This window comes from Odontesthes bonariensis, chromosome 9 (assembly GCF_027942865.1).
Source record: "Odontesthes bonariensis isolate fOdoBon6 chromosome 9, fOdoBon6.hap1, whole genome shotgun sequence".
Lineage (NCBI taxonomy): Eukaryota > Metazoa > Chordata > Actinopteri > Atheriniformes > Atherinopsidae > Odontesthes > Odontesthes bonariensis.
In genome coordinates this window covers 5,004,170-5,027,442 of record NC_134514.1, presented here as the reverse complement: position 1 = coordinate 5,027,442, position 23,273 = coordinate 5,004,170, and the positions used below count along the sequence as shown (strand labels likewise).

Genomic DNA, 23,273 nt, shown 5'->3' with positions numbered 1-23,273 from the left:
AAATGCAGCGAGCAAACAAAGTGTTTATTTCCTACCCTGAAAACATTTTGGACTTCAGGAGGACTGCACTGGATCAAAAAACAGTCCCGAGATTTGAAAATTGTTTTCGGCGTCTTTTTTCCACCTGTTTTCACTTTTAATGAAATATAAGAAACATCAACAATGATAAAAAAAGCATCTGTTGTGTTTGCCTTAATTCATTCCATCCCAAAACATCTTCATGTGTATACAACTGTGTTTATTGTATAAAGACGAGACAGCTTGCGGAACTGGTCGAAATCAGATTTTCATTTAAAGTTAGAAAAGAACTGGCTTGACAGAACAGGATTTAACTACCGGACTCAACAAACAGCAATCACAAAGGAAGAGAAAAAAAAAAAAACCCTGCAAATACAACTTCCCAACAAGAATGGCAAAAAAATCTTAATCAAAGGCTGGATTAAATACTACAGTATCAACACCTATTTAAAAAAAAAAGAAAGGTTCCATAATGCTTGGTTTCTATTGCGGTAAATAAAATGTGCTCACTCTGCAAGTGAAAAGTAAAGAGCAAGACATTGGAAAAGGTCATGAAGGTAAAAAGCATGCATTTTGTTCTTTGTTAAGCTTCTCAAAGCAGGCAAAAATGACTCTTTTTCCCCGTCATTTTTCACACTTTGCATCCTAAAAATATACAATTACCTCTTCAATCTGTCAGAAATGTAGTCCTGACATCCACATTAGATGCATAATCATTAACATTCATTTAATGTTTCGCGAGCTATCAATCTACCACCTCACAATCAATGTTTAAAGTAAGACTCGATTCAGTAAAAATAACAAGAAGACATCAAACGGTTTACAACTTTATGCGCACATTGATAGGTGAGGAATGAAGGCTACTGTGTCAAACCAGACGAAACGTAATGTGACGTAATGTGGGACTGTACAAAAATCAATTTGCTGCAGAGGTCAGAGGTGTTGGGGGGGGGGGGGGGGGCAGTGGCGGATGCAGGTGCAGAAGCAGGACGAGGCTACTGGGAACCAGAGGACGAGCCTTGGCTTCCCTGTCCAGGATATCCGCCGTACTGGCTGTAATACTGGTTCCACTGGTTCTGGTTCTGGTAGTACTGCTGCCACTGCTGAGCATACTGTAGACGGGGGAAAGAAACGCAGCAGTTAGAAGATGCTTCAACTCCATCATATTAAAACTACATTTTTATACACGACATCTCGGCTGGTTCCGGTTTGGTTCTTTGCTCTGGACCAGCACAGAGCTGGAGCCAGCGAAGCACCAGTTTTTGGGGCTTAAGATTCTGAACGTCGTCTTCTATGTTTATTAGAGCTGCATGCGGAACGGCATCTGCAAACTCATTACAACATTTAAACCGTAGATCATTATTCTAGGAGAATTGACGGTAGAATTCACAAAGTGACCATTTTTGGTTCCTTGCCCGATTGTGGTAAAAAATAAATAAATAAATTTAAATCCAGGAAGTTTAAGAAAACACAAACGGCAAGAAATGTTTATTTTAGAACACTTCTGGCTTGTTGCAATAATACATTAGAACACCAGAACATCATACAATCCATGAATACTAACTAGTGAACTTCATCACTAGACTTTTCTTGGTGGCATTTCCAGTTCCGCTCACTGTTCAAGCAGAGGTGGGCTTTGCAGATACGGCAGACCACGTTTGACCTGTAAATGTTGCCTTTCCTGCTGCAGCGCTTGCAGGTTTGGTTTTTTATAGCGTGTACAGGTGCGTGGAACCGGGACTGATCAAACCGCAAAAAGCCCCACTTGGGGTGTGGCTGCGGTGCCCCCGGACAGGCGTAGGGACATCCTCATCACTGGGGGTCCAGCTGTCAACAGATGAAGATGAGCCTCTTCTGGACATGGCTGACCTCTGGTGGCCGGCACCCAGGAACACCTGGACTGTGTTCGAAACCGCATACTACTCCTACTACTCATACTGACTTTTTTCCCGGATGCATACTAGATTCTCTGAAATGTTGGGTATGCATCATGAGGTTACTACTCATAGTCAAACTACCCAAGATGCAACGTAACATGACGTCGCCAATCGTCATTTCCTGTCAAAACGGCAGTTTCAAGCTAGCTACAACGAGGGTAGGTTCACTTCCTGTTTTCAAAACAAAAGCACCAATTGTAACGTAATGGCTTTCCCTATGATAAAAGGCAACGGGTATTTTATTTTGTGAAAATAACCGGAAGTGCGTTGCTCACTGCGGCTAGCTTTAGTAGCGCCGAATTCGTGGGAACAAAATTGTAAACAGCCGGTATTTTGTCAGGTTTTCAACACGTTGGGGATCTAAACGACTACTTTCTCGCCTGAAAATGTTTCAAATGTTGCTAAAGTTTACAGAGTTTAGAGCTTAAGCGAAATCAGCTTCAGGCCGGCTGATTTCGGCTCGGGCAGGAACGAAATGCATTGTGGGTAAACGCTCTGCATACTGTCTGATCGATGAGTATGCAGTATGGAAGTATGTAGTATATAGTATGCGGTTTCGAACACAACCCTGGACTCTGAAATCTTTTAAGAGACTTGCCATACACACCGAGGGCCTTGCAGTCACGCTTGTACAAAACTCAGGCGTTTGTGAGGCTGACATCAATGGTGTAAGCAAAGAGACGCATGTCCCACCTCTTTGACGTCATAGGGGTGCGGTAGAGGTGTACCAGCATGTCACTTTTGCCAATTCCCCCCATGTGGGCATTATAACTCCTGATGGCAGCTGGGCAGCTCACGGGCCCCTTTGTTGTCCTTCCAGCGTACAGCCAGTATCCCGTCATCGCTGGAGACGTAGTCACACATACCGAGAGGGACAGCCTTGTTCTCCAACTCCTTGATGGACTTGAGTGGAAGGTTTCTTATTCTACTGACCCTGGCTGTCCCCGTGTACCTGCAATTCTGGTCTCGGAGGTGCCGCACGAGCTCCAAGCTGGTAAAAAACTGGTCAGCAAAGATGGCCGTGGTGGCGGGGGAGGACATGGTGCTGGCCAGGGCAGAGACAATCTGGCTGGTGGCTCCCAAGGCCTTTTGTTGAGGTGACAGCGGGACATCATGGGCTTCCAGGGTAGTCTTGGCCTGGTACAGCACCATGTCATGGACAAAGCCATCTTCAGAGGCCCTGGTAAACAATTTAAAACCCCACTTGTCAGGCCTGTTTCTAATGTATTTCCTCAGATTGCCAGCCGTCTTCCCTTTGAAAGCAACAATCACCTCATCCACAGATTGCTTGGGTGTCTGCGGCTCCTGCCTGAAGGCGGTAGAGAGGAAGCTGAACAACGGCCGGACTTTGGAGAAGCTATCAGTGGTGCCGGGGATCTCCGTGTTGTCATTGATGTGGATGACACTTGTCAGCATGTCTATGCATTTGGCAGACGCTTTTATCCACAGTGACTTCCAGGTAGGCAAGTAGGGTAAGGGGGTCTTGCCTAAGGACCCCTACTGGAGGTAGAACCTTTTATGCAGGGGATTTGAACCCAGGTCACCTACACAAAAGGTGGCAATCTTACCACTACACTATCCAGTGTTTTGAATCCACTGCTGAATCCACTATTCAGCAGCTTGAATCTCTGAAGACATCAGGTTGGCAAATTGAGGGACCCTGGTCTCCATGGCCCAGTAATCTATGACAGATGGGAGACCGATGACTTGGGCATCAAAGTACCTTGCAAAGTACTGAAAAGGGGTTTGAATGATGTCAGGGGTGGGATGCTGGTATTCAGGCAGGGGTGGGTTGTTCAGGTCAACTTTGTGCCAAGTGGTCGGCCTGGCTGCTGTCTTACAAGGTTTAATGGGCCTCTTGGCTGGTGGTGCTGGCTGCTCATTATCATCATCCTCACTGTTTTCTCCGTAACTGTCACCGTCCTGTAGCACCTCCACTGCACGCTGCAGACATTTCCTCTTGGCAGAGGGGATGGTACCACCTGAGCCTGGAATGTCCTGGCTGTGGTCAAGTGGGACAAAGTCGGGGTCAATGACATCGTCATCGTCATCATCACTGATGGCAGGATGGGCTGGCATGACAGCTGTCCTCTTCCGCTTGCCAAAGCTCCCAATAAAAATCCCAGAAAACTACAAAATAAACAGAATAAAACTGTAATAAGGTCACAAACTGAAAAAGAATCCCTTATATTGCCCATCTAGAAATGGGTTAAAATTCTCTCTGAAGCATTGTATAGACTTAGAAAAACCATTAATCTAAAAAATAAAAACAACTTTATACGGTCATAAACTGACAAAAAAAACACTAATATTCACTATTTATAGCTTCAAAATGTCTAATGTCATAATGTTATAATTACATCTGAATCTCTGTAAAGTTCTATAAAAATCTTAGGCAACATTAAAACATACTTTCCTAAGCTCTTTTGTCTTATTTGTACATGAAAGAACGGCTTGAACGGCCTACCTGGTTGGGAAACGTCCAAAAACGGACACTTCCAATGTTTACCATAAACGTGCGTATGATCAAATGTGGTCACCGGATTTTTCATGCTGTAATTTCACTAATTTCCCTAAAAAGATCTCCACAAACAACACTTACGTCATGACACAAATATTAAACTGTAAAATGTGTGAGTAACATCAACTTACCGTGGTTAGGTTTGTTATACCGATCAAATTTCTACCGCGAGACGAGTCAACGCAGCGTTCCCCCCCCCCCCCCCCCCCGCTATCAGAAAAAAAAGAGAAAGTTTGCCGCGTTCCTGGTCTCTGCCGATTGGTCAAATGCTACGATGACGTATACCGCGACGTCGGGTGATCTTTGCTGATAGGGAGAACGGGGGTGTCACTACTCTAGAAGTGGACCTGAACCATTCTTGTGTAACAATCTGAACCGTCAGACTTTAGCGCCGCGTCACCCGTCTGGTGACGTGCACAAACGTAGGAAGATGCAACATCCACCTGCTGATATTGCTGGTTGTAGCTCTGCGGTGTTTGCTGTTGCTGCTGCGGTTGTTGTTGTTGTTGCTGCGCTGGCTGTTGCTGGTGGTGGTTGTACGTCTGTCCAGTGGCAGGTGTCTGGCTGTAGCTCTGACTGTATGCTGGGTACTGACTGTAGTTGCCATAGTAATTCTGGTTGTAGGTGCCCTGGTTGTAGCCCTGATTGTAGCTCTGGCTGTAGCCCTGCTGATGACAATGACAATATAATCATTTAACAGTTGCTTTTCTTTTTTAAATCCCCCTTTTACCACTTCAAAGGTCATGCCGTCACCTGGTTGTATCCTCCTTTGTTGTAAGGAGCTGGGCGGTTGTAGCTTCCCCCTGACTGCTGGTTGCGGCTGTATCCACCACGTGCCTCAGAGCCTCCGTCACGGTAGCTGTTGCCCCACCTGTTCTGGTTATAGCTGCCGCCGCGATTGTAGCCTGCGACACAAAAATCGTGTTACAATAAACATTTATGTGACTTTACAGGATACAGAAACATTATGTCCTGTGTGTGGCTCCTAATGTATAAAGTACATTAAAATTCAAGCTCAAATCACGTTTTTTTTTTTGCTGTTCTTAGGGCTGTCGCGGTGAGGGAATTCCCACCGCGGTGACTCATAGCCGCTCAACAGCGCGGTGTGCGGTGATATCGCATTTTTGTTCATTAGGCTACTTTCCACGACACGCAATGTTAGATGAAAATCGAGCACATAATCCGTCTTTTTTCCCAGCAATTCTGACATTTCACTTTGCTTTGCCTGTCATTTACTCGCTCACAGACCAACATAGCGGAGATCAAGCAGCGCATACCCCAGTTCTGCAACATTGTTGCCAGTGTCACATGGCAAATATCAACACTGTTGCAGACCTGCGCACGTTTTGTTTAGTAATGACGGAGAAAAACGAAGCAGATCAGTGCAGCAGTTGAGCTCACGTGTCAACAGACTGCCGCCGACCAACCAACCCAAGCTGAACTTTAACTGTTTCCGCGAAGTTGTTAGAGCTTATTTCTGGCACGGCACATTTTTTAAATGTTTTTTTTTTTTTTAAATAGTTTCACCTACACAGTTTTGTTGAAATGATCAGGTATTTCCCAACAGCAAATGTGCACACCGAGCTGTGGTTCTGTGGTTTATTGTTGATATTAGAAAGTCACATTTACAACGTTACACATGGATAATAAGGGAAGATTCAAAGCCATAAAGTGTCCGGACTAGGCAGAGGAGTAAAGCCGAGATAAAGGTAGGCCACTGCATTTTATTTTAACTTCTATTGCTACGACACTGAGTAGGCATATTCTTGTAATATCAGCTGCTGAGGGAGAATGAGACCACAACGAGTAGCATGCAGACGTGTGTGCGTGTGCGGTGCCTATATGCAAAGATGACGACAGAAACACGCCACCTAGCTGTGTCAATGTGTTTCTCCTGCCTTGCGGGGAATATACAATGCATCATTATTACTGTGCTGGCTTAAAAAAAGTATCAGTTCTGTCAGTCGCTTTGTATCTACTGTGCAGTCTTAAAAACTCTTAGTTTCTCGAGTTGTTCTGCGCGTGCAAGGGGGCGTGCGGTGGGCGGTGGCCTGGACACGCACCGCGGAGGTCCTCTCAGCACCGCGGTGATTGCATTTTGCGGTTATCGCGACAGCCCTAGCTGTTCTTACATAAAATCAATACAAAACAGTATAAGCAATGAAAAACAGAAGCAGTAGTTTCAGGTTTGAGTTTTAAAAATGTATACATCTTTGGAATAAAAAGGGCAAACATCAAACATTTGTGGCTCTGGGAACTGTACTATGAACGGATTAGGGTTCGAGTTATTCTTTATTCTGATATAAAACACCTAATTTCTTTCACCCTATTACATCACACAGGAAGATGTTGGTGAACAGACTGCGACATGTCTTTGTTTGTGGTGCTTCTTTTACATCTAACCGACTTTTTAAATTGTACACAGTGTTGATTATGATTACAATGAATTGAATTCCAATTGGCTTGAACGAAACACTCCGCTCAGATCCCAGATTGATTGGGTGATACCAACTAGAGGGGGGAAGACTATGGAGTCTTTTCATTTTTGCTTTGAGCTAACTGTGTGTATTTACTTTTGTTAGTTAAATTTGTGTCGATGTTTCCCTTCCCTCTTCCTCAGTGTGTAATGGTCTGATCAGCCAACATTTAAGTCCCCTTTGTTTGTTGCGTGTCAAGTCAGCTTTGTTAGTTTTTGAACTGTTACCTTAAGGTTATGTTAAAATCTTGATTTTTGTCTTTGAATTTAGTTTCCTCATTTGACCTCTTAAGGGCCCTGTAATTATTGTTTAAAGTTCGTTATTTTTTGGGAATAAACCCATTTTCCTTCAATTATTTCTGTGTCCTCATGTCTAACCGGCTCGGTCCCTCACGATTTTCTTCTGGCCTTATGAATGCATAGTATACACATTTGTTACATATGATTTGTTGTTAAAAATCAAACACTTTCTGACAATGAATTGTTTTACAACATAAAAAAATGAATTAAAATGACACAATAAGACACAGAATCTATCATTCTGACGGTGCAACATGCCACAGATGGAAAGAATTAAGGCAAAAGTGTCTCACCTCCTCTGTATCCACTTCCTCCGTCTCCAGTGCGGCTTTGGTAGCTACCACGGGAGCCATCGCGGCTGTCATACCGCTGGAAGTTACCCCCACCACTACCACCACGGCCGCGGAACCCGACCTGCCTGTTGTCAAAGCGTTTCTCAGGGGGCGGGCCAGCCTTGCGACCGTCCTCATTGTACTGCTTCACCAGCTTTTCAGCCTCGTCACACTCCAGCTCAGCGTACGTCACCGCCTCCAGGAAGTCGCAAGGCTCGGGGAGAGTAAAGTTGGCTTGAAGAGTGACAGAGATGACCACAGGAGGAGGACAAAGACAGCCCATCCAGCCAGAGATGGATGGAGAGGCACAGAGAAAGAGAGAAAGAGAGGGGCAGGGGGGGGGTGTAGTGAGGACCAGAGCAGCCACACCACCGGAAGACAAAATAAAAACTAATTACTACAATACATGGGCAGCGCAAATTAGAGAAACTAAGAGCAGAAAATGACAGCAGATGACAAGGTAAAGGGAACAAACATCACCTCCAAGAAGCATGGAGGAAACATTTGTTGTAGCAGACGTAGGAGAGGGAGGGGACTTCAGTAGAGGTGGGGAGGGGACAAAAAGGACAACTAAAGGATTGGTGAAACAGCACTGCAAACCAAGGACTGCTCATTAGACCATGTTACGAGTTAACGTCCAACAATTCGACCCATGTGTCTGCTTGCAAGTTTTCCCATTTGGAAACATCCTTTTTTCCGAGGTAGCCAATTGTACGATATTAGCTGTGCCATTACACGACCTCAACAGGGCCCAAGTCTCAGTTTGCAGTGCTTTAGAAGTAAGCTGAATGAAAAGTGGCAAAGAGGGCAAAAATAAGAATCAATTTTATGTGGACTGTTTAAAAAAAAATAAAAAATGTCCAGGTCTGATATCTGGCCAAAGGCTATGACGGGGAAAAGGGGGAGGGGACATCTTCCAAGTTTGATTTTTTTTAGAGACAACACATAGAAAATAGTAAAAAGTAGATCTGGTGTTTTATTTGTGGTTTCCACAGCATTCCTACCTTTCATTTCTAAAACAGCATGATCGGGCACATCCTTCCCCTGCTCATTGGTTTGCTTTAATGTTCGTTCTTTAAAATCCTCGTCCGTGGGACAAATTACAATAGCCTTGCGTTGAAAACCTTCAAAAGGACGCATTTTTCGTCTCCTTGCTGATCCATATACATTTGTCTAGCAATGGTGACAAGAAAGAAGTAGAAGCTTGTTTGTTATTGTTTACTTGTAATGGCTTTCCACTGGAAGGAAGCTGGAACCCTGCAATAATCAAGTGAGAGAGGTTTGGCTTGGATGTCAGTCTACGGTTTTTTCAGGTACTAGTGGCCTCTCGTCACTCAACAGACTCACCTCACAGCCGCTGCACATCCAGGGACCCGGCGACCGCTGCTGAATGTTAATTATAAAAAGAGGGACCCCACAACCATCACACCTGGCTACACTGTTTTCTAAAAACACTGAGATTCAAACTACTCAATTAAAGCAGATATCAACGCTGATGTTGAAGCAGGTATCCATGCAGAGGCAACATGTCTAAATGTTTTAAAAGTGTTAATACTGAAGGCCGTGCAGGCGGCGAGCATTTAAAATCAAGACTACCTACAGCCACAAAACAGTGAGAACAAAACGCGTCAACCCCACAATATATCACAAACTGACGTGTTACCATGACGACACGATCGATTCCAATCCAGATCATCACTTTTATACTCTCAAATAATCTGGATTATTTCTACTGATTACAGTGCGACAGGAAGACTTCCAAGTACCTGAAAGTTTCAATTTTCACAAATCATGAGCAACAAAACACAATAAGTTAAAGTAAGAAACGCAGTAAAATCCACATTCATGTTAAAAAACAACAGAAGGACCGGATCAAATTTCGATGTCAAACTCTCTTCTGCTCAAACAGCTCTTAAATAGCACCCCTGAAAGCGTCTACGGTCTTAGCAGTTTCTCATATGAGCAGGTAAGTAAGCAGCACGGTCTCCAGTTTTTGTGATTAGAACATCTAAATGCACGTTATTAGCCGTCCTCCGTCTTATAGCTGGAGCATAACGATATAAAAATTCAGATCAGGTCTTAAAAACAATCCTAAAACAAACACGAAGGAAAGCACGTGAGCCGTTATCTGACCAGGGCTTAGCAATTTTATCCATACTGCGATATATACGTTACAATTAGTGAAAACACAAAACATTAATATAATACAAAACGGTGATATAATAGTCATATATAAAGTGCACAGCTCTCACGTTTGTGACATGTTCGTTTGTTTCGGTTTGTCTGGCGGTGTTGTGCTTCCGGTTCAAAGGTCAGACCAACAGTCCAATCAGCGACGATTCATGTCAAAGCACGCTGTCCCTTTTTACCTCCCAGAAAATGATGTAAGAGTATCGAATCGTTGGCTGAATCTCGTGCATCGTATCGTGAGATTAGTGTATCCCTCCAGCCCTATATATGACGCATAAAAAGACATTTTAGCACCAGCTGGAAACAAAGCAGAAAAGAGGATTCTGTACCCACATAAAGGGAATCCCTATCAACATGTCGAGGGGAAAACGAAGGCATGAATAGCTTCAATGTAGCTAAAATGAGACTGTTTTGACAACCGGACGGATCTGTTAAACAAATGTAAATGAGTCAAATATCACAGCAATGTTTTGTATTAAACTGATGACTGATTATATGAAACCACGGGCCTCAGAAACCTGTCAGGGTCGAGTAAAAAGTCTGCTCATCCAAATAAAACTAGTTTTGTTTTCACTGAGATGAAAGCAGTCACTTTAGCAGGAATATTTCAGCGAACGTCACATGACACGTTTCCTCAGCTCTTTAAAAACGTCTCGACCAGGATGATTTACAAGTTAGGTAAAGAACAAAGTCTGAATCATGACAAACTGATGCACAGAACTTATTCCTTCTAACCAGCAGCAGACGGCTCTCTCTGAACGGACTGATCCATACTTCTGACTTTATTATTTCAACAAAGGTCATCCTACTGCAATCATTAATCATTATTTGTTAAATCCACAGAATGCGTTTCTACCGTCAGAATCGATTAATCAGAACAATAACGAAGCTTTGTAGACGCTTTCATAAAGCAGTGTGCGATTAATGTCCTCGACACCAGAACTCATGACAGACTAGCAGATTTTCTGGGTACTAATGTAGTCTTTGTCATAATTGTAACAAATGAATTCAATCAGCTACTGTTTACCTGTTAAACGGCTCCTGCAGTGAAAGCTATGTGGCTAATCTAAACAGAAGTATCCCCGTCCAGTTATCTGCCAACTCAAACGAAACAAGGAATGTTGTGTTTTTGCAACATTCCCACAAGCATCAACTTCACGACGGGACTCTCACACCCTGCTCGATCAGTACCGACGTACCATAAAGATATATAGAGAACAGGATCACAGTCTGGTTCACCTCCTCTAAAGCATGTTTGTGGAATACCTGCTGTTTGGTTTGTACCTTTAAATTTAACAATGACACTAAGTGCTTTCTATTTCTAAACGACTCTTTAACGACCGGCGACCTGTCCAGGGTGCACCCCGCCTCTCGCCCAATCACAGCTGGGATACGCTCCAGCCTGTCCGCTGCCCTAAACTGGATTAAGCGGGTATAGAAAAATGGATGGATGGGTGGAACATCTCTTTAACAATAAATCGCTGACAAAGAAAACTGCGGTTTCAATCAGTCTGATCGTTAAAGACACAGCGTGAGCTCTTAAGACAATACACAAAACAGTTGGGCCTCGCGGGAGTAGCAAAGTTAACAGATTAAGAGTTCCAAACTGTGAGTTTTAATAAATCAGGCCACAATATAAACAATATCTGCATTTGGCAAGCAGTGGGGATCACAGTTTCTGCAGATCGAGCTTAAAAAATGTCCTATTCCTACATATTTCCTGATGTAGCACTCATTTGTTAGCTTCTCAACAGGAAACTCTCGCCTCCAACTGGTCATTAGCGTTTTGTTTCTTTTCCTGACGGCTAATTTATGTTTATTGTCCGCTCGGGTTCACCGTTAGTAGAAAAGCAGCATGCGTGTTGAAGACGCTCGACACTCGATATAGCAACTACTCTCCACAATGTGATGCACAGTAACATACACACCTGCCCACTCTCCACTAGCTTTTTACGTATATGTTACAAAATGACATGCGGTTAATGTAAAACTTATCGTGTGGCGTTACGGTTACGTCTCATTCTAAGAGTCGAGGGGCAGGAGGTACACGACTACTGAAATTGAAATAAAAACATAATCTTACTATAAAGAAATTTACGGGTTTAATCGGGAGCTTTATGGACAAAAACTTACATAAATATATATAAATGTATTTTAGCTTTTCATCTGTGACAAATTCAGAAGCTTATAACTGTAACTTGTCTAATTCCAGATCTGTGATGGAAGCAAAATTAAGAAATACTAAAAAAAAACGTCTGAAAATTAACCATTCTCCCACGAGTTCTTTATTTCAGGTGCAGCAGAACTAATTTCCCAATTAATCGACAAAGAAAAACTACTCTATGATGGGTCCCCCCACTCACCTCCACTTACCTTCATCTTCAAATGAATTCCCGTCCCATACCAGACAACAACAGACAGATATAACCTACCTGCTCATACTCACAGTGTCCAGAGAAAAGACACAGAGCCGCCTGACCCACCTACCTTTTCTCACTTTAGCTGAACATAAGGATCTGAAAATCTAAAACTGTTAGTCAGTACTTACCTTCAGGGTCAATTTATTAAAAAACAAACTCAAATGTTCCATGTATCTCACTTAAAAAAAGCCTTTTAAAAAGCCATCAACTCTGTCTTATCAAATTAGCAACAGAAGGTGTTTTTCTTACTCACCAGTCAGAGCTTACTTGTTTCTCAACATCTTTACATAGTCATGGTTTACTTGTACATTGTTGAAATTCACAAGACAAACAATACTGTATTATGACAAGAAATAGCAAGTGCATTTATACTGAAGGATGAAAACACGACATATTCTGTCACTTATGATAATCAGTTTCGTTTACAATGCATGACAAGCAAGTGACAAGAGGGTGATCAATGCTTCTTCTACTCTATAATACACAGAGACCCCCTGAAAGATAAATAAATAATCCATTAGAGAAAAGGTGATCATCAGGGCACATTGACTGACTGTGGTGAGTGTGAGAACAGAGTGTAGGTCGAGGAGCAGTACCTGATCCAGGATGTAGTTGCGTCTCTTGCGAGCGGCGATCTCGATCAGTCTGTTCAGACACTGGGTGGCCTGCTGGATCAGAACATCCCAGCGCCCGGCGTAGTTCTTCTGGCGCCGCAGACCCATCACCTTCACGGCAAACGGAGACACAGTTATGTGAAGCCAACGTTTCTGAATGTTCGCCGCGACTGTGACGGTTGTGAAAACGGACCTTCATCTTGTCCATGATGGCGTTTGTGCCCAGGATGTTGTATTTCTTCTCAGGATTGGATTCTGCATGCTTTATGGCCCATGTGGTCTTTCCACAGGCAGGCAGACCAACCATCATCAAAATCTGAAACAAGGGGACAAGTTCATGGGCTAAATCATCGTATTAGAAGGGATAATCCGGAGTACAATGCACTTTAGATCAATTTACGGGATGTTGGGAGTACAAACGTTGAGTTAACATCAAAATCATGTCATTCGGATGGGTTTTGAGAATGAGATTTGACCGTTTTCAGCCAAAAGTCGTTAGTCTGGAAGTGAATGGGGCAAATCATGTCACCGCTACAAAACGCTATTTTTACACCTCTTCTACAGCTCCAAACAACATAACACTTACGTGGTAGTGAGTAGAGGGTCCCTAAAGCCAAACCGAAGTGTCTCGAGGTCTTCATGTGGTCGGATAGAGAGTCCAGAATTAATTTAATCAAGCCAGTACCTTTCCGGAAATGTGTCTGCTGCAGCTGCCGCTACAGACCGTGGTGAAGTTGGTTTAATATTGGTTTGAAAAAAAAAGACACCTTATTTCCTTATTGTGAATATCTGTCGAATATCCAATATCAAACCAACTTCACCACGGTCTTCAGCAGCAGCTGCAGCAGACACATTTCCGGAAAGGTACTGGCTTGATTAAATTCATTCTGGACTCTCTATCCGACCACATGAAGACCTCGGGACACTTCGGTTTGGCTTTAGGGACGCTCTACTCACTACCACGTAAGTGTTATGTTGTTTGGAGCTGTAGAAGAGGTATAACAATAGCGTTTTGTAGCGGTGACATGATTTGCCCCATTCACTTCCAGGCTAACGACTTTTGGCTAAAAACGGTCAAATCGAAATTCTCAAAACACATCCGAATGACATGATTTTGATATCAACTGAACGTATGTACTCCCAACATCCCGTAAATTGAACTTAAGTGCATTTTACTCCGGATTATCCCTTTAATACGACAAATACGTGGAGTGTCATTTGTTATTTAGGATGCAAGTCTTTTCCTGTGTCCGAAAACATTCCATCAAATCAAATCAAATTTATTTATATAGCACATGTCATACACAAACAATTCAAAGTCAGTGTTTCCCATACATTGAGGAAACTATGGCGGGCCGCCATTGTTTCCTTTTGGCCGCCATAGTTTCCGAATCCCAATCGTTTGAAACACAGCGATTTTTTTTTTTTTAAACACAGCGATTTCCTTCGAAAACCAACCAATATGACTATACAACAGGTGAATTAGTAATTAAACATGTCCTAAAGTGTGCAATGTCAGAGTTTTGAAGTTTAGTGGCAAAAAAGGTTTATGTGTTATTAGTCGCTGTCGGGGCGATTGACACACGTTATAGATCAGTGGGTGCGCGTGCATAAAGGTCAGCTGTAATCATCGTGATTTCGTTGACAAACATATTTTTTTGACCAATTTATAGTCTGAGAAATAATGTGAAATTTGAGCATTGACGGGTACACTAGTATGTTGTCCAGTATGTTGCTTAAAAAAATAGTAAGCTCAATAGTTTCTGTTTAAAATAAGGTGTTTCATCCGTCCCGCATGTGTGGTTCAACCGTCCCGACTAGGCGGAGCGGGGTGAAGTTGGTTTTATATTCACATTCGCCTATTTTCCAGCTTTGTAATCGTAATAGCGTCACGAAAACCGCACCAATTAGCCTCAGTATGGTATTAATATTTACAGAAAACTAAGACTAACATACCACAGGCTTTATCAACTCACCAAAGTAAGCCTGAAAGATCAGAGTAACCGCGCCGAATATACTTCTAAGTGAACTACGGCAGCCGGAGCGCTTAGGGACCGTCGCAAAAGTGCAACGCCTTTTTTTGTTCTCACTGGATATTCAACCAATGAACACCAAACCACTTCGGATGGGTTTGTGAACTCACTATAAAGCTTTCACAGCCTTTTAGTTTCCAGAAAAATCATTTTAGGTAGAACATTTACTCAGTGTGCATAGTTAATTCCATTTCAGATTTTTATTTTGTAATAGCTCTCTTGTTTTTAAAGATATCATCACCAAACCACTTCTGATGTGTTCCTGAACTCATTGTGTACTTCCCACACCCTTTATTATCAAGGACAACCTTTTCAAGTTTCTCAAAAAGGCATAAGTACTCACTGTATATGATCCATTCATATTTTTCATGAAGTTTAGTTTTAACCTGTAAATATTTTCTATTACAATTGTTATCATTGGGTTTTAATGACAAGATGAGGTTTCCTTATAAGCCCACAAGGGTTTCTGACATCTCCAGCACACATTCCTTTTTTTTTTTTTAATTTGTTGTGTTTTATTGTGTATTTTTTTTGTTATATTTGAATGAATTTGTGCAAATCAATAAAATAAAATAAAATCTGCAGTCGAACAAATTTACCCCCCCCCCCATAGTTTCCAAAAATTCTGTGGGAAACACTGAAAGTGCTTTACATAAAATAAAAGTATTGTACTAGGGAGTGGAAGAAGCATTAAAAGAATATAAAAAGAAACAAATAAAATCATTTAAATGAATAACATTGCTGCCCTACCTCGCACTCAGATTTGCTGGCAGGTCCCTTAGTGCCTCTGATCTTGTCCTCCATGCTAAGATTGTGGATGTAGGTGTATCCCTCCTGTGGGGGGAAGTAAGGCTCCTGCCTCTGTCCAAAGTTGAACTCAACGGCACAATTCTTCACCAGCACATGAGGGAACAGGGCGCGTCCTGCCAACTCTTCCTTGGTGGTTCGGAAAGCCACACCCAGATGCACTCCGTTCTTGGAGAAGCCCATCTGCACTTCGTCTTCACTTTCAAAGTCCTGTTAATTACAGTCATGAGGCAGAGAAAAAAAATCATGAGCTTAAAAACATGAAAAACATGTTGCAAAGACTAAAAAGCAGCAATTACAAATTCTTAAGAAGCTTTTAAGAACATTTCAACTGTTATGATTACTTACAATGTAGCAGCCAATGACGTCATTTTCACCAAACTTTTCCCCGTAGTCTGCAAACTTGCAGTCAGAGGATTTCTTTCCTGTTCCTCCATATCCAAAGGAGAAGGGCTCCTCACCTAAAACGTGACAAAGCAAAGCACACGATCTCCATTTAGAATGACTAGTCGGCTTTGATTCATGTCACACGCTCGCGGTTACAGCTCGAACCGGTCGGACCGCTGCACATGCACGGGAGAAGAACCTATCGACCAAAATATATCCTAAGTAAGGCTGGGTGAGTTAACTCGTTATTATCGCGTTAACTTGTTAATTATTTAACGCCGATAAATATTTTATCGCGCATTAACGCAGGTTTTATTATTGTAAAAGTCTGTTGCTGTCTGCTGCGAATCCGGAAAACAAGTAATCGGCAGATCCACCAAACATGGAGAAGGGTACGGAACTTTTACTCGGCCATTTTCAATTTATAGTTGGACATCACCGCTACAGGTGCTGCTCGGTCTCTGTGTGAAGCTCACGGAGCTAACCGGCGCTACTTCCTGTTTTACTCGTTTCAACATAAAAGCACGTATTTCAAAATAAATTTGAAAAAAACTCCTGTATTTACAGCCAAGTTGAATTGTCTTCTCAGCGTAGTAGTTCCAGTCTAAAATATCACTTAAAGGCAAAACACACAACTGATAGCAGCAAGTCATTCAAGGAAACAGACAGTGGAGCGAGGCTTCTACATAAAAACTACAGAAAGATGCTGATGTTAAAAGTGTGTTTGCACAACAAATGTTATGGCACTTTCATTCATATGGCAGCACATTTAAAATAAAGCTAAATGCTAAAAGCTATACGCTACTTTTGGATTCATTTTTGGATTTTGCGTACAAATGCGATTAATCGTGATTAATCAGGGAAATCATGCGATTAATTAGATTAAACATTTTAATCGTTGCCCAGCCCTAATCCTAAGCAGTGAGATTGTAGATGTTCAGGACGTGTTGCTGCTTCCAACTTTCTCTGTTTAGAGCTGAATTCACTGCACAGATGTTGTCTTTTAGTTACGTGAGCGGTGGTTTTGTCCGATGCGGTTATAAAAATCAGGATTTTATTGGAGCAGAGCAACAGCCTTGAAATGAGCAACCACGAGTTCACTAGTAGTTTTAATGGGCTGTCAGACAAAAGAAGCAGAAATGTATGTGAATGAGAGCAGCTTTCATGAGAATTTGGCTTTATCGACATACACTTAACAAAAAAGACTTAACTTCCGAGTATGTAAATAATACAAATGGCTCATTTAAGCCAAGTGTGTTAGCCTGGTTTTGAGAAGCAGTCCAACATGTCTACATGAGTTTTGAAAGTCCTTTTTTGGGGGGGCTTTTGTATTATTTTGTAAATGTGCTTATTGTTGCAAACAGATGCTTTTCTCACCAAGCTGAGTGCTGCAGTGGTTAAGGGACCATCCAATTCTGACCACATGGGGATCAGGCTCACTGCTGGGCAGGTGCTTCACAGGAATTTCTTCATTGATCTGAAGGAAGAGAAAAAGAAATTTAAAAAAATAAATAAATCAGGAAGAAGGTATAAAAACTGGTGATTAGACTGGAGAACCGCTCAACACACAAAGATTTGTGGCTTGTAATGTACAACCATCTGGAACATGTTTGACTACGGGGTCGGATGTAGCATGCAGCTACCCCAGCAGCAAAGACCGTGCAACCACTCCTAACAGTCGCAAGTGTTTTTACATATGCACCAAACAGCCGAGCCTTTTAATACGGCATTAGCAAAAATCATTAAACTGAAAAAAAGAAAGAAAAAAAAGAGGGTTGAAACAGCCTCTTCCTGCATGTTTGGACCATGCAGGCAGTATTCCTTCCTCCTGAGGATGAGCTGAAGGCGTAAAAAGAGCTAAAACACACTACTCAGAGTGCTAATCAGTCAGAATTACGTCGGTTTCTAAAGGGCTTAACTTTTCTCTCTTTGCCAATAAAGAAGGGATTTAAACCTAATTTTTGTAACAATTATCATTTTGTTATGTATCACATCGTGTTGGATTATTAACTTCTTCTAATCTTTTTTTTTTTTTTTAAACAGCTCATAAAAAATAACTTTACCACCGACCAGTAAATAAAAAACATTAATGAACACGTGTGTACACAGTACTGATTCTTTGTAAATTACCTTCATCTCGTAACACACGCGGCCCTGCGAGACGCCATGACTGGCTCGTGCTCCGGCCCACAGGTAAGCGAAGCCTTCGATGGTCAGTGGATACCCGCTGTACCGATCTCGGGACACTTTGAAGTGCAGATCACAGTTGTCTGAAAAGAAATGTGTGTAATTTATAGAATATGCTGTGAATTTATTTCGCCGTTTTCTGCTTTAAAATGAGCTTTTGTTTTTAAGCTGCACCTTTTTTTGACACACCTGTTACATTAGGCAGAGGGATAACTTAAAGAAAAACGGATACAAGACTGCAGGTTATGGTGTTTCTGGTGCAGAAGTCTATGGTTTGTAAAGTTGGAGCACTCTCCTGAGTCCACCTCTCTTCAGATAATCAAAGGGCCTTACTGCCAATACAGTTCACACTTTGCATACATGCAAAATGTTGAAGTCATCTGATTCAGCAGCTAAAAACAGACTTTCTGGTGACTCCTGGTTGTGTGCGCTACACCATCTCTTCTATTCAACAGCTACCAGACAAAAAAGCAATGCAAATGTGGCCAAATTTATGTCAAAGCTCAAAAAATATAATAAAAGAATAGTTGTGGATGTACTGTTCTTGGTTGAGTTGTGAATTAATATACAGAAGCCAGCTTGTGCTTTTGGAACATGAGGCAGCAAAGTGTTTAAACAGGAGTAAAAGGCAGCTCATGATGCAGAGAAGTTTAGAATAGCAGATGAGACTCCTTATGGAGCTGACATCAGTAACACAAGTCTGAACAGATCCAAATTTGCAGTGAAGAAATGGAAAGTAGAATAAAGGTCGGCAGAAAGGAAAAGCTCTCACTAGCATACACACTCACTCACACAGAAAACACAGAACAACTATTCAGGGATATTTGCTGACGTGTTCAAACACGGTCTCACTCACTAATGTTCCAGAGGTGGGGGGGGTTCTCTGAACTAAACATGGAGAGGCTGCATTCAGTTACAATGAACAAATTCCCAGATAACTGCAGGTCTGCGTCAACTCAAACCTCAAAACTTTCCTCTTTATCGCTGCATTTAACTGACTTGAGACTCTTGGATTCATAGCTTTTGCTGCACTTCTCTGTTGTACATTTCAACTGCACACTCAGTTTGAATGCTTTGATGTTCTATGTGAAGCACTTAGAATCACTTAAGAAGAAGCCCGGATGGCACCGCTCAGGAACATCTCTAGAATATTTCAGGACTCCAGCTTTGGCGTCCCAACAGAGTGGCTTTAGAGCAAAAAGCTGACTGGAGCTCAGCTACAATGTTGTGGTAGCTCAGCACAGACAGAAGACAGAGCATTGTGTTAACAAAGATGGATAGAATATGTCGACAAAGACAGAAATTGATGTTGCCACCGTCATAGCACCAGAAAAGTGTGGAAAACACACTTGTCTGCCTGAATGTCTGCTTCCATCACCAACGATATGAAACAGGGGCTTGGGTGGACTTTTAAAATCAGGCATGTAAGAGGTCGAACTTACATGTATCAATTGTTACAAGAGTGTCATCTATGTTCTCTTCCTCGTCTTCAGCAGGAGGCTGTGGAGTTCGGGATCTGGGAACCATTGACAGAGTATCACGTTAACAAGCCATACAGCCACTATTGTCCTTTTGAATGTAACAGTGGTCGTGCTGATTCAGAACACCAGTTGGAAGCCGGCTCACCTCTTCTCCTCGCGGTGTTCGTAGTAGCTGTAGCCCCGGCTCTCCTCGTACGGTCTCTTGCGGCTCTGGTTTCCACCTTTGTCACCTTCCGCTTTGACTTGCTCAGCCTGGTCTGCAGCATCTTGCTCAGGCTGCTGTTCTGTTTCCTGGCTGTCTTGCTCTCCTTCCCCAGCAGGACCAACATCTTCTTCCGTTTTGACTTCCACTTTGACTTCTAAATCGGTAAAATTAGTACGTATATGGGTTATAGCACACTTAAATATAGAAATCACATCTTTAACATATAAGTTATTATGGTGAATCAACCGTGGCATCAAGGATCATAAACCCACAAATTGCTCCAGTAGCTGAAAAATGTGCACACGTTATGTTTAGTGGATAATGACCTTGTCTGTTCTCGACGCTCTCCTCCTCAACCTTCACCTCCGGCTTGGTCTCTTCTTCAGGCGTCATGTTTGATCCCTGAATATCCTCATCGGCTGTGAAGTCGGGCATGTCACGACTCGTGTCCGAAGTCTCTTTAGCTTCGAAGGGCTCGACTTCCGTCTCCTCTTCCTCATAGTAACCACCTGAATCTCTTCCCTCATCTTCCTCTTGAGGTGGATCATCTTCACTGCCATCATCTTCATCATCACCACAGTCCTCAGCTGCTTCTGCACATTAAAAAAAATTAGATCCAGAACTTTTACGTTCTTACTCTATCTTGTAACACCAATCTTTCAACACAGCAGTGAAACAATGGTTCAATGATTACGCAAAACTCTGCAAACAGACATTCATCAGGTCACAACATACATCTGAGATTTTTTTATATAATTCTTAACTGTGGCTTGAAATTTTTGTTCGATTATTCCTTGTAATTGTCGTATCAGTGACCATTTTTTAGCAGTTGTCTTCATTTGTTTTAGCATCTGTTTATGTCTATATTACAAGGGTTGTCATTTTATTATTGTTAGCCTATATCCTGCTTTTAAAGTGACTCCTTAAATATCGAAACCAGAAACCAGGTCAGCAATTCGTTATGGCTCAGAGACTTATAAACATTGCATCTATTGCACTTTATATAGCACTTTCAGTGTCTGTATGTATATTCTCAAAATTGGAAATCCCTTGTGAACACTTACTAAAACTTATCTGCCCTATTGAAAAGTTTAATATGAAATAAAACAATATGTATAAGGCATTACTATGTATTAAAGAACAAAGAAGCTCCTCTGTAAATAGCCGTACCTTGTTGTTCTTGAGCATCGTCTTCATTTTCTGGGTAGTCCTGACTGAATTCATCCTGCTCCCCTGCCTCGGCTTGCTCAGAGGGATCAGCTTGAGCTTCAGCCTCCAGAGCAGATTTCAGCCTCTCCACCAAATCTGCCTTCAGGCCTCTGGCATCAAGGCCTCGGCGCTGGAGCTCATCCTTTAACTCGTTTACTTTCAGTTTCTTCACGTCTAAACTCATGGCGTTTTTGAGTATTTGTTAGTTGGATGGTTGTTGTGTATCTTTAATTGCAAATCAGAGGAAACAAAACAAAAATGGTTGGAAAAAAGCTTACAAACAAGGCATGCAACTTTCAAATCGATGTGTGTTGCGCGGTCTCAAAACCAAACAGGATAGTAACTGTTAGGGCAGGCTAGCAGCGCTGCACAGTTATTTCACCATTAGCTGAACAATGCTACGGGTCTATTAACTCAACAACACACGGTCCAGTTTAACCTTTTCAATATTACTATAAAAATAAAACGCAAAACTACCACTTAATTATTTCTACGGTTGCTTCTAGCCTCAAGCTGTCTTAGTTTAGCTAACGGCGGTAACCCTCGTTAAGCTAGCATTTGCTAAAGTATGCCAATTCTTGCAGAAAAAGTGACTTTAACTCAGGGAATATGCATGTTTAACGCGCCACTATGGTTGTTCATGCAAGTCCTGCAGTCAATGCATTCTGTACCCGGTTTGTAATAAAGTCATGAAGCTAAATATGATTAAAAAATAAAATTGAGGCCTACCTCCTTTTACGCGAGTTGCGCGGGTAAGTCGTGGTAGAAGTCTGAAAGAACCGCTACCGCCTCCTAGCGTCATTAGCCGGAAGTTGACAAAACCTTTGCGCATGCGCGTAGTCGACTGAGCTTCGACGTACACCAAAACATTGCAATACTGGTTGTGTCCGCGCTTTGGGGGGGATCAAACCCTGCATTTTAACTTAGATACACTGTCTGATATTTATCAGAATAGAATAGAAATAGAATAGAATAGAAAAATACTTTATTGATCCCCCAATGGGGGGAATTCAAATTTGTCAAGTAGCTCAACATTTTTTTTATTTATTTACTTTTTTCAGGAGCTTAGAACACACCAAAGTTTTTAAAGTACAGCTAGTTTATGCTGATTAATGTTGTTTAATTGGTTTAGAATAGAAAAATACTTTATTCATCCCCCAATGGGGGAAATTCAAATAAGTCAAGTAGCGCAAAAAAAAATTATAAATATTTACAATACTTTGTAAATGGTTTATGATCAGGATACTTAAGATGACACCGATTAACAGACAGCATATCATTTTATTTCACACCATCTCTCATGACAGTTTACATGAAACTGTAGGTGTAGATCCTTTAAAAAAATAATACAACCGTATGATAATGATGATGGTACTGTTTGTTTAGTCTGATTGTGTTTTTTGAGGTTCAGAAGATGTATAAATCAATAATCACTTGAAAGTGAAGCCAATAAATCATGAAATCAAGTACTCCCCAAAAAGATTAAGTAATACGCTGGAGCTGTAACAACATGTATTAACTTTAAAGTCACCATTGCCTCGTGCTGTCAACCATAGAAATTCACTATGAATATTATAACAATCCCATTTTACAACTACGTAGTTGCTCAAAACAAGAGCAAATTATAGCCCCCAAATCACACAGTGCACTGATGCCCACCTCCTCCACCCAACCACAGCAGGGGACAGAGAGTGAAGCAAGGCAGCCATCAGGCTGTACATATGACAGTAGTTTGGATTACTGCATCCTCGTTCAGTGGCTTAATGGTGGACCCCCGAAAGCACGTATTATTTATTTATTTATATTTTTGAATACTTTATTTAAACAGAAATAGGTATACAACAAACAAACGAATGAAGAATACAATATAACATGACAGTTATGTAAACAAACAACCAGGGGTGTTAGATGAAAACATGCAAAGATGTACATATAGAAATTGTCCTTAGAGCCTTTTCATTAGTAGAGTCTGTTATTGATTTAAAATATAGTTCTATATCTTTAATAAAATGGGGAAAATATGGCGTTTTATTAGCAAATTTCCATCTATGAATAGAAAAGTTAGCAAAAAGAACCATGTATGTAACTGTATCATTGCGAGCCAGCCGTATTTACGCGAGATTGGGAGATCCCGCGATAATATGGAACGTACGCGA

General features: G+C 41.8%; 1 protein-coding gene across 2 annotated transcripts; it reads right to left on the bottom strand.

Moving 5' to 3' along the window:
* Positions 1-100: 100 nt before the first annotated feature.
* On the bottom strand, positions 101-21,917 carry hnrnpul1 (heterogeneous nuclear ribonucleoprotein U-like 1). Of its 2 annotated transcripts, none has more exons than XM_075472813.1 (16): positions 21,847-21,917; positions 21,079-21,342; positions 20,235-20,501; positions 19,849-20,062; positions 19,665-19,738; positions 18,166-18,305; positions 17,413-17,512; positions 15,997-16,109; positions 15,592-15,858; positions 13,002-13,124; positions 12,791-12,919; positions 8,589-8,757; positions 7,546-7,818; positions 5,230-5,381; positions 4,920-5,144; positions 101-1,130 (listed from the first exon to the last, which is right to left on the bottom strand). In XM_075472813.1, the coding sequence occupies exons 2-16, from the start codon at positions 21,299-21,301 to the stop codon at positions 1,014-1,016; spliced, it is 2,586 nt and encodes an 861-aa protein (XP_075328928.1). In that variant the 5' UTR covers positions 21,302-21,342; positions 21,847-21,917; the 3' UTR covers positions 101-1,013. The 2 variants fall into 2 exon arrangements, with proteins under 2 accessions (XP_075328928.1, XP_075328929.1); XM_075472814.1 differs by having other exon boundaries at positions 4,920-5,141.
* Between the last annotated feature and the right edge of the window lie 1,356 nt (positions 21,918-23,273).

Coding starts and splice junctions, on each gene's coding strand:
- hnrnpul1 (XM_075472813.1), bottom strand. CDS start 21,301: ATGAGTTTAGACGTGAAGAAACTGAAAGTAAACGAGTTAAAGGATGAG. Junction 15,859..15,996: donor ACGTCATTGGCTGCTACATT/GTAAGTAATCAT, acceptor TGTAATTAACAG/GACTTTGAAAGTGAAGACGA. Junction 1,131..4,919: donor ACAACCAGCAATATCAGCAG/GTGGATGTTGCA, acceptor CCCCGTCTACAG/TATGCTCAGCAGTGGCAGCA.